General features: G+C 47.1%; 1 protein-coding gene and 1 pseudogene across 2 annotated transcripts; both read left to right on the top strand.

Annotated features, from left to right (window-relative positions):
* The first annotated feature begins 877 nt into the window (after window positions 1-877).
* Window positions 878-1,356, top strand: LOC311185025 (translationally-controlled tumor protein-like; annotated as a pseudogene). The gene has a single exon. The product of its transcript is annotated as a translationally-controlled tumor protein-like (transcript).
* Window positions 1,357-8,489: 7,133 nt separating this feature from the next.
* Window positions 8,490-9,610, top strand: CDKN1B (cyclin dependent kinase inhibitor 1B; the record flags this gene model as incomplete). Its single annotated transcript, XM_084254679.1, has 2 exons — window positions 8,490-8,964; window positions 9,489-9,610. 2 exons carry the CDS (start codon window positions 8,490-8,492, stop codon window positions 9,608-9,610), a joined length of 597 nt encoding a protein of 198 aa, XP_084110805.1.
* Window positions 9,611-11,797: the final 2,187 nt, after the last annotated feature.

Genomic DNA, 11,797 nt, shown 5'->3' with positions numbered 1-11,797 from the left:
TCCCCCTCAACTTCCCCAACCTCTACCCCAGACCTAGGCAACCACTTCTACTTTTGTCCCAACAGCTTTGCCTATGCTGGACATAAAATTCAAAGTCTTTGCCATGACTTACAATGTTTATGTGATTTGGCCCCTACTTCCTCTCTGATTTCATCTCTACTTCCCAGCCTTTTCTCCATTGCTGGCTTACTAGTTCCCTTATTGTTCTTGGGCCATCCCAAGCACATTCCTACCTCTGGATGCTCCTTTGGATGCTCCAATTCCTTGGAGCATTGGATGCTCCAATTCCTCTGCTTGGAACACAGAAAATTATCTGGTCTATGTCTTTGTTTCATTCAGGTCTCTACTTCATGTCCTTTGTCCACAAGTTCTCCCTGGTCACTACAGACTTCATTGCTCTCAGCCCCCTCCACCAGTTTGGTTTTCTTTTGAGCACTTACAACAACATGACATACCGTACTTGTACTTACGTATTTGTGTATTGTCCGCCTTTCACACATAAGTGTAAGCCCCATTCCATGAAAGCAGGAACTTTGGCCAGCTTTGTTTTCTGCTGTGTCCCCAGAGAGTTTGGCATCCGCTATGGGCTCATTAAAAATTTAATGAAGGAAGGAATGAACAAATATTTATAGAACAATTATTCAAAGAGTAGGCAGCGGAAGAAAATGGGCAATTTCTCATTTTTTTTTTTTTTTTTTTAGGTGTAAGTTTGCATGTACTGAAGACTAAGATAAGAATGAAGTGAGGCTTTTTTCCGTCCACTCCCTCCTCCCCCCGAGCGCCCCTCCCGCTGCACCGTGCTCGCCCGGGGTCCAGGCTCCTGCTAAGCTAGCGCTCTCCGAGCCGCCATCATGATTATCTACCGGGACCTCATGATGAGATGTTCTCCAACATCTACAAAATCCGGGAGATCGCGGACGGGCTGTGCCTAGAGGTGGAGGGGAAAATGGTCAGTAGGACAGAGGGTAACATTGAGGACTCGCTCATTGGTAGAAATGCCTCCGCTGAAGGCCCCAAGGTACCGAAAGCACAGTAATCACTGGTGTTGATATTGTCATGAACCATCACTTGCAGGAAACCAGCTTCACAAAAGAAGCCTACAAGAAGTACATCAAAGATTATATGAAATCAATTAAAGGCAAACTTGAAGAACAGAGGCCAGAAAGAGTAAAACCTTTTATGACAGGAGCTGCAGAACAAATCAAGCACATCCTTGCTAATTTCAAAACTACAAGTTCTTTATTGGTGAAAACCATGAATCCAGATGGTATGGTTGCTCTGCTGGACTACCGTGAGGATGGTGTGACACCATATATGATTTTCTTTAAGGATGGTTTAGAAATGGAAAAATGCTAACAAATTTGGCAATTACTTGGATCTATCACCTGTCATCATAACTGGCTGCTGCTTTTCATTGACACAACACCAGGACAGACAAATGGGACTGATGTCATCTTGAGCTCTTTAGTTCTTCATTTATTTTGACCTTGATTTATTTGGAGTGGAGGCATTGTTTTTAAGAAAAACATGTCTTGTAGGTTGTCTAAAAATAAAATGCATTTAAACTCAAAAAAAAAATAAAAAGAATGAAGTGAGGTTTTCTTTTTTCATGTTTTCTCAATGTAAATAATAGAATGTGTTTGAAATGGTAAATTGGGGGTAAATACATGTATTATTCCAAATTCCATATTCTTCTAGTCACAGAAGTTGTCCAATTATATTTTCATGATGGAAATTAAATCAAAGATGAGGCCATGAATCCAGGTTTTGCTATTTATTTCCTATACTTATGAAACCAGAATTGCCGGTAAATTTACATTTGCTTACTACATTTCACTTGAAAAGGATGATTTTTCTCTAAATAAAAATGCCTGGTGCATTTTTTCCCCTTTAGTGTCTGACCCAGGCAGATAGTACCCATCATGAATTCAGTTTCTTTTAAAAATACCACTTTTCTCTTTCTAGAGCCTCCCCTGCTCGCCTTTGTGATTTGGGAGTGCTGTCAATTGGGGCTTCATCAATTGGAGAGGATAACAGCATATTTCTGGAAATTACAATTTAATGGGGATCCAATACAATGGCACTAGAGCTACCTTCAAATATGCATAGAATTGTGTTATTTGGGGATGTCTTGGACTCAGCAAAGGGAAAGCCATATCAAACTGCCTTGGAGCAAAAGGGAGAAATTGTTTCATACACACACAGCTGTCCCACAGAACTTCATTCCAGGGGGTAGGGCCTCATGTGCAGCAGTATCTAGAAACCCGGGAGTCTCCAGTTGCTAAGGGTTATCTGTCTCTCTAACACCCATGATCTTGTCTCTGCCCCTCTGTACATGTCCTTCCCTTTCTTCTGACACTCTCCAGACAGTCTTATCTGCATCTCCATCACACATAGACCTAAAATAGCTTTCTTAAAATGGCACTTTTGATCCCAAATCCATGCCACCTTATTAATCTCTAACTCATAGTTCACTAATGGAAGTTTCTGAGACCTGGTTCCAAACTTTTAGGAGAGAGACACTGGGTAGCCAGATAGACACCACATCTCTAATTTCATCAACTTCAGGAAGGGGATGGGGACAGGGTCATAAAAATCTACTGTCCCTCAGCAGACGAGGCTGAAGAAGCAGACTCAACAGGCTTTTGAGCAGGGGCCAGTATTTTCTTCATAGCTTTAGGGAGGTGACAGGCAGAAGTAGAGGGGTCATATGTACTAGGCCTGAAAGACACAAAACACTTTGCTTACATTTTAAATTACTATTTAATCACAAGGCCATGTCTACTTGCAAGGAGAGTATAACAGTGATATCAGAAAGTGATATCAAAGAAGAGAAGGGATTGTGGTGGGTAGCTGGCAATCCCATACATTGTCCCTGTTACCTCTCTTAGTTAATGGTGTTATTGTCCAAATGCCCAAACTTGAATCCACATTTCTACTCTTCCCCGTCCCCTTATTGTTCCAACTACCTGGGCAATCCCAGCTTTTCCTTGCTCTCTATTCCGGCCTACACACCACCGCTTAAGGCTCTCATAACTCTTGATAAGCGTCTGAAACCACCTCTCTGGGTCAGCCTCTCCAGGCTCATCAATGTCTCTAACACGCCCCTCCTCCAACACAGCATTGCTCTGCTGTCAGATGCCACATCCAAACAAAGATCTGATTGTCCGAGGCAGCTTAGCCCCTTAGCAGTGACCTCTACACTCACCGTCCAGGCTGTGAGCTCACATACACAGCCTCTGCAGCCCTGCCTTTCACAGCTCAGGAGCTCATGCCACACGCCCTCTCCCTCCGCTGTTCCAAAATTTCTCATCCTGCTCTTGTGACCTGTGTATCTGCCCTCTTTTGCCTCACACTAGGACTCTACGCAACTCCCAGCTCCCTTTGGATTAACACCATAACTGGGATCTCTCCTCTACCCAGCTCTTCATTTAGCTCTGTCCCAAAACTCTCTACCTCAGACCTTCCTCATGCCCACCTTTTGCAGGGCATCATCTCATGTATCCAAACCCTGGAACTCCAACATGGGCCCAGGATTGCTCTTGTTCAGGAGACATGTCTGCATAGTGGTCATGTCATTCTCACCAAAAGCTTCATCAGTTCTCAAATTCGGATGAAAAAGATTTTCTTTAGCATGCCAGCCAAGGCCTCCCGCAATCTGATTCCCCCCCCCCAATTACCACCTCTGCCAGTGCATCCTTCTAATCTTCTTGACGTTTCTCTCATTCTCCAGGAGTTGACTCATAGATCACCTCCTCCATGAAGCCTTCATCTTTGTTCCTCCTGGGCTCCATGTCTATTCCATGTTCTTCCACGTATGGCTTTCTACCTCTGTAGGTTTTTGTGTACACAGCAGTCTCTCTAGGCCCATATTCCTTATAGGACTGTCATTTGGGCATCCTTTCACTCCCTGTTTTTTTTTTTTTATTTAAAAGATTTGTTTTTATTTATTTATGCATACAAGAATTTGGATATAGGCCAGAGGTGTGGGAGGTGAGAGGATTCACTAGAGACAGAGTAGGGAACAGAACAGGCAGGCTGACTGAAATACACTGCTGAGGGGAAGCAGTGGGCAAGCCAGGAGAGGCCTGCTGTGCCATGTGGGTTGCTTCCAGGCCAGGGATCGAACTTGAACTTGTGCTGCACTGGCTGTGGATACCTTCATAGAGCTGCTTAACCCTTGCGCCACCAGAGAGAACCCTCAATCCCCATTTTGAGAATAGTGTCTTGGCAAATGCTGGGCAAGAGCTCATCATTCCACCACTTCCAACCTCTTCCTCCCCAATGGCTTCAGTCATAAGAACCCAACACAGGCACTACAGGGTCTTATAGGATCTGATGTTCCAGCCTCCCATTACTCCTTGCTTTTCCTGCAACACATCAGACAAGATCCTACCTCAGAACCTTGGCATTTGCTGTTTCCTTTAATGCCACCCTCTTTCCCCAGATAACTGCTCTCTCTTGCTTCAGTGTCTCTCAAGGCCACTTTTCCCCTGAGGTCTCCCAGACCTCTCTATTCCCTTGAGGACCCTCCCCCCTGCTTGTTGTCCCTCCACAGCACAGATCATCTCTACACATTGTATATATTTGACTTCTTTATTCTTGTGTAGATTTTCTGTCTCCCCTCCCCCACTAGAAAGTAAATTTCATCCTCATTTAAATGTTTACATCTGTATCCCCAGAGCCTAGAGTAATTCCGAGCCTGTCAAAGGCACTCAATAAATATTTGTTCAAAGGGGAAAAAAAAAAAACCAGCAAATTAATAGAAGGTGCTCAATAAATATTACTTAAATAAAATGAAAAGTGTCAGAAACCAGTAACGGAGATTGCCAAACTCTAAAAATGTTGGTTTAGGAGAAGAGTGAATTTGAGTGGAAGTGGCCTCATGATAAACAGCCTCCAGGAAAGATTAAACCCGGGTACCTGTAGGCAGCCTAACTGGGCATGGACAACGTCGGGGGTGGGGGGGCCCTCTGGGGCCCGCCTGCCACTCCATTTGAATGTTTGTTTGCTCCACAGGTGCTTTCTTTTAAGCTCATCCTCTCTCCGCAGCTCATAAAGGACATAAATCTTGGGGGGCCTGACATTTCTCAGCTTTAAGTAGGAAACAATCAGGAGTGAAACTGGCTACGAAAACATCACCCAGGACCCGATTTGGGATCTTGGGGAAGAAACAGAGTCCATTTTAGAGCCGTGGCGAGTGCAACTTTCTCTCTTTGCCCAGGCTCCGCCTCGACGCTGTTTACCTGAACATTTCCTCGCTGGCTCACTCCTTTGCAGACGCCTACTTTCCGCTGGAGGATGGCGCTCTGATCTCCAAGCTCCCTGTTCCCTCCAGGACTCCATAGTATTTTTTTTTTTTTTTTTCCTCTTTCACGCTTCGTCGCTACTACAGCAGACGCCTGCCTTCCCATTATTTGCGGTACAGATCTCCGGTGCCTTGACTGTAAACAAAACACTTTAGATCATAGCAAGGTCGATGTAAACACAGCCCTTCTGCTGGCAGCCAGACGTCTTAAGGTGGCATGACTGTGGCTCGTGTACTTTCCAAGATTAACAAAGCAACAAAATGGTGCTTCTACTAGGGAGTTGAAGAAAGATTTGTGTGTGTGGAAGGGAAAGAACTACTAATTTTCTGCGCTTATGTAAGATATCAAGTCTTTGAATCAAATCAAACTTCGTGGCAAGGTGGAATACACCAGAATATCCCTGTTTACATAGATGTGGGAGTTTGTGTATGTGTGCACATGAATACATCTTTACAGAATTTCTGTGTAGCCTGGCAATTTATTAAAAAATTTAGACAATGATCTACTTCCAGGAGTAGGTTATACATTATAGTATTGAGGCTTATGCTAATTTCCCTGGCCCTGTTTCCCTCTTTTGCAATCCAATACATGAAGGGGGGGGGGCATAAAATGTGGGAAAATAAAAAAGATGAGATTTTGACCTATTTTGAGCTGGTGAAATCTTTCCTGTCAAGTAGGAAATCCTGCTTTTAAAACAAATTTTGGGCACTGCCTCCCTGGGGCTTACTCAGTCCTGTCCTTTTGGAATCTGCATTAAAGTTGAACAGTGGAGAGTTATACCAAAGGCCACTGACAGCTGCATGTAAATATCAGCGACCACAAGCCACATCAAGGAAACATCTGCAGGCTGCCCAGGGGCAAGCCAAGGAGCCATTTTGATTCACTTGTGAGATAGGGGGACCTGCAGATGACAGCACAGGCATGGGGTCAAAATCCCTAACCAGCTGAGGGCATCAGAAAGGAAGGGAACAGAAGATGAACCAGCCTGAGATTCAGGGACCTGTGTATAGACCTGCCTCTGTTACCAAGGGGATCTGTGTCCCTGTGTTGGAAACTCTGAGTTTCTGTTTCCTGGGTGGTAAAAAAGAGGGGGTTGGACAACAGGGGTCCTTCTCCTCCACCCCCTCCCACCCCCAGTGTTTCCATTCTGGTGGGTCTAGGGTGAGGCAGGCCACAGAACGGACAAACAATATGTGGTTAAGAAAACAAGTTAAAAATCCAACTCATTGGTAGCCTAGGTGCCTAAGAAAACACCGTGTGGCTACTAAGAGAACTGAAGGAGTTTCCAGTAAAAGTTATAAACTTTGCCTCAAACCAATATTACGAGCAGGGGGGCGGGGAAGCAGTCAAAGACAAATTGAGCTCCGTCCCAGACAGGAGTGCCCTGCCCATCTTGTTTTTAACTTCCAGGGCCCCTGCTCAAGCCCACATCGATAAACTTCAGGTGGCAACAGGGGGCAGAGAATGCCCCAAAACTAAATAAGACGTGAGGGCATGGTTGGAATGGCTTTATAAATCACTTCATAATCTAGATTCTGCTTGCTTTCGCTCTTTGCACGGCTTGTAGCCTTCTAAACGCATTCACTTGCCCCTGGATGTGGTTCGGGGTGGGCTGGAGCGGTGAATCCGGTGGGAGAGAAAGGCAGAGGAAGGAAGCTGTTGTATTTGGCGGCTAGACTCAGGTAGAGGAAACTACTATAACCCCGTCAACAACTGAAAAATATAAAGAGGAGACGAGTTGCCACACGCAGTGAACGCCAGTGGCCTTAGCTGCGCTTGGGAAGCACGAACCTGGGCCAGGCTATAACCTCGCTATTGAAAACTGCATCTGAGACAGCCCCCAAGTTTATATTGGGGACTTGGGCGAGCCGTCGAGTTTCTGATCTTAAAGTAATTTCTTCTTTGGGGTTCAGAATAGATTGTAAATGCTGGCCTGCTCCTAGCTGATTAATAGAAAGCCGTTCGCCCTTGCCTTCCGCCCTAAGCCCCTCGCACCTCTCCTCCAGCCCCCAGGAAAGCAGAGCAGAGACTTCTAGGTTAAGGGTGAGCTAACCACTGCTCACCCCCAGCCAAGGCACCCAGGCAGGGGGTCTCACAGCCGCCTGTCCAGTGTTTCCCCGCCTCCCTGCGGTACAAGAGATGGGGGGCAGCGGTGGAGAGCTCCGCGGGGGGCAGAGCTCCCACAGTTCGCCTCCGCCCCCCAGCTGCCTGCTTCTCGGCTCTGCGAGTGCGGGGAAAACGAGCTCGCCACCGGGGCGCAGAGCCAGCCGCCAGCCACATCGAGCTCTAGAGGTGGAGGGATCACCCGGCGTCTCCCTAGTTCCCGGGTCGGGGCTTGGCCGCGGCGGTGCATCGGGCTGCGCAGCGCTGCGACCGGCACCCAAGGCCCCGCCGCCGGGCGCGCAGGCCCCTCCCAGCTCCCCGGCCGTTTGGCTAGTTTGTTTGTCTTATTTTTAATTTCTCCGAGGCCGGCCAGAGCAGGTTTGCTGGCAGCCGTGCACCTCCAGCGATCACGCGACCAGCCAATCTCCGGGCGGCGCTGCAGGAGGCGGTGCGCCGGGGAGGCGGGGTGGCTGCGCACCGCGGCGGGGCCACCTTAAGGCCGCGCTCGCCAGCCGGGGCTGGGCGGCTCCCGGCGCCCCGACCAATGGATCGCCGCCTCTGTTTAAATAGACTTGCGGTGTCAATCATTTTCTTCTTCGTCAGCCTCCCTTCCACCGCCATATTGGGCAACTAAAAAAAAGGGGGCTCGTCTTTTCGGGGTGTTTTTCTTGCCCTGCCCTCGCCCCACTTGCTCGCCGCTCCGCGATTCCGACGCCGGCAAGGTTTGGAGAGCCGCTGGGTGCGCGGGGGCCGCGGGCGAGCACCCGCCTGGACTTGGACTGGCCCGGCACCCCCTCCTCTCGCCGCTCCCCTCCCCTCCCCGCCCTCCGGCTCGCCAGTCCACTGGGGCGGCCGAGACTTGGGGCTGCCTGGGCCGGGGCGTCCCCTCGCCCCCTCCCCCAGACCCTGCGCGCTCCTGACGCTCGGGCAGTTACGCGCGGCTGTTTGTTGCTCTTGGCTCCGCGGGCCGTCGCTGGGCTTATAAGAGGGGTGCGCGCTGGTTCGGGGCGTTTTGTTTTGTTCGGTTTTGTTTTCGGGAGCGCGACACAGAGGCGGTCGTAAAGACCAGGGAGGAAGATGTCAAACGTGCGAGTGCCTAACGGTAGCCCGAGCCTGGAGCGCATGGACGCCCGGCAGGCGGAGTACCCCAAGCCCTCCGCTTGCAGGAACCTCTTCGGCCCGGTGAACCACGAAGAGTTAACCCGGGACCTGGAGAAGCACTGCCGAGACATGGAAGAGGAGAGCCAGCGCAAGTGGAATTTTGATTTTCAGAATCACAAGCCCCTGGAGGGCAGATACGAGTGGCAAGAGGTGGAGAAGGGCAGCTTGCCCGAGTTCTACTCCAGACCCCCGCGGCCCCCCAAAGGCGCCTGCAAGGTGCCCACGCAGGAGAGCCAGGATGTCAACGGGAACCGCCAGGCTGTGCCTTTAATTGGGTCTCAGGCCAATTCAGAGGACACGCATTTGGTAGACCCAAAGACTGATGCCTCGGACGGCCAGACGGGCTTAGCGGAGCAGTGCACCGGGATGAGGAAGCGACCTGCAGCGGACGGTAATGACCCCTCCCCAGCCATAAAATGTCTGTCTGCCTGTCTGTCTGTCTGGGGTCCATGTCTGTCTGGGGTCCATGGGCCCCGCTTTCTTCTCAGCGCTTTCTGATCTAACTTAGGAGAGCGAACTTTGCTCCTCTTGGGTTTTAAAGGCTACCTACTTGCTTGCGTGTCTGTTTGTGATTTTTTAGGGCAGCATTCTGAGATTGTGTTATCTCTCATCATTCTCCTAACTGAAAACATCCACAGTTGGTCCCTGCAAGCCTTAGGGAGGTGACAGCGTTGGGATGTCGACCAGTAGCCTCCCTTGCGCTGTGGAGAGAAAGAGCTTTGAGAACTTAGAAAACACCTTCTGTTGTGTGCAAACAGCCTGATTTTGTTCCCTTAAAGGCCACTGGGAGTGAGGTCCAGGATGGTGGGTGGTGGTGGGTTTTGCATGCCCTGACTCTTGGACCCACTTAATGTCAGCCATTGTTTTTCCTAATAAAGATTGTGTGTTCTTTTTCAAATTCTCCCTCGCCCTTAGATGCCTCTCCTCAAAACAAAAGAGCCAACAGAACAGAAGAAAATGTTTCAGACGGTTCCCCCAACGCGGGCTCAGCGGAGCAGACGCCCAAGAAGCCCAGTCTCAGAAGACGTCAAACGTAAATGACTCGGTGGGTGGATTGCTAGGAGCAGACAACTGACACCCGCATGGGGCTGCTGGCCTTGGGTTTCACTCCCCGAGATACCCCCTCTCAGCCGTTGCTGGCAGAGTAGAACCTGTGGGTTTCTGTTTTGTTTATAGTTTTCTGAGATGAAAAATGCAGGAATAGAGAAGGTGGGGAATCACTTGTGGGGATACTGTATTTCCCACACTTTCTATGTCCTCAGATCGGCTTCCCTCGAAACTGAGATGACTAGAGGAAGTGTCAGGAAAAGGACTTGGAAAAACGCTTTTTGGGTAGGAAGGTCCATGCCCTGAGCCATGTGGAAACAATAGGGTCTTTCTCCATCTGGAGAACTGGGGTAACCCTCTGTCCCACTTCATGAGAAATTATTTCTCCGGAGGGTCAGCTTGTGTCAGTTACAAATTTTGGACCATCCTTGGGGAAAAGGCAAATAATTGATGACATTTAAATTTCGAGGGAAAAATGAGCTGCAAATCATTCCTATTTGGTTAATCAGTGGTTAGCATCGTGAATAGGAAGGTATGGTGTATTCTTTTATCTTAATCATTTTCATAAACTGTCACTTTCCCTGTTTTTTTGATGACTTTTGAGAACAAGGAAAGAGCCAGCATACTAAAAAAAAAAAAAAAAAAAAAAACCAAACAACAAAAAAAACAAAGTTCAGAAATACTCAAGTTCCTAAAGTATTTCTGATAACACAAGTTGCAAAGCAGAAGTTAAATTAACTCTGCCAGAGTAAGCATTCCAAGAACACGTCAGCATGTGTATGCTAATCATGCTAGAACAGGATGATTTGGGTATTTGTAGGGGAAATGGAGAATAGCCCTCAGGATTGGGGAGTGTAGGTCTGCCCTGAACAAAGGAAGTGGAGATTTTTCCATCTACTAAAATCTGATCAACATGAATAACTCATTTGAATAATTCAGCCCCCAACTGTATCTGATTGGCTTTCCATAAAAATCAAACTACATATATGAAGTTTGTAAAATTCTTACAGACAAGGACCGTGACCTCGGTTTGTCCCTAAACACTTTGTAAATGCACTCATTAAAGTCTCTAGCAAATAGAGATTTTAATCGATGTTGCCACAGATGTTTTAAATCCTCATTTATAAAAATTTAAAACTAAAAGAACATAGGGATTAAGGTTGGATTTAAGTTTAACTGTTTTTAAGTCACAATATCATATATGGATCTATATCTGTAAATACATTTATAGATGACATCTTTACACCTGTAATTTTCCAGAGCTTATGCAACACAGCACTCTAGAATCTTTATGTTATAGAATTATCTGGAGAGAGAAATCGGATGAGAATTTTTCTGAAGACTCCTTCTGGCCTTTTGGTTTGGGACTTATTGTGTAACTCATGAGATGAGCCACTGTATTTTAATGAATAGATCACACGCCCTGGATTTTGATCTGGTCCCATCAGACGTGCAGAGATGAGGCATTTGTTAGTAAATATTGCCAATTCAGAGAATACTAGAAATTACTAAGGATATATTCAAAAGCAAAAGCATTCATATGTATATTCTGTTTATGACTGGGAAAATAGTATATTTTGAAAAAAAAAGTTAATAGAAATTTTTTTGGAGAGCCTTTATTAGTTCGGTTATTTTTCAAACCTGGAAAGTTTTGTAACTCTTTAGTGTTACAGTTTCTTAACTTATTTTCGTATCTTATTTCGTATACACATTTCTATAGACCAGGGTCTCTCAACCTTTGCATGGTTGACTTTTTGGGCCATATACTTCTTTGTTGTGGGAGTGGGTCCTGTGCATTGTAGGATATTTGGCGCCATCCTTGAGCCTCTCCCACTAGATGCCACTGGGGCACACCCCACTCCCCCAGCCTCCCCAACCCCCCCAGTGTAACAACCAAAAATGTCTCCAAACATCACCACATGTCCTCTGGGGGAGCAAAATTGCCCACTGTTGAGAACCACTTGCTCTAAGCAAAAACACAACACAGGGGGGAGTAAAAACCCAGTGAAGGGAATGTTGGATGGAGATGACTATAGTCATCAATTTTGAGAACATACTTTTCCATAGCTCAGGAATTTCTCAACTGAGAAAAGGGCAAAGTAATTCCTGTACTTGATTGCTATGGACTGGGCAACAGCTTGTCTCCTAAATCTCTCTTGTTTCTTTTGCAGAATGAA

Source organism: Talpa europaea (genome assembly GCF_964194135.1).
Source record: "Talpa europaea genome assembly, chromosome: 15".
Lineage (NCBI taxonomy): Eukaryota > Metazoa > Chordata > Mammalia > Eulipotyphla > Talpidae > Talpa > Talpa europaea.
This window is presented reverse-complemented; position numbering and strand designations above follow the sequence as displayed.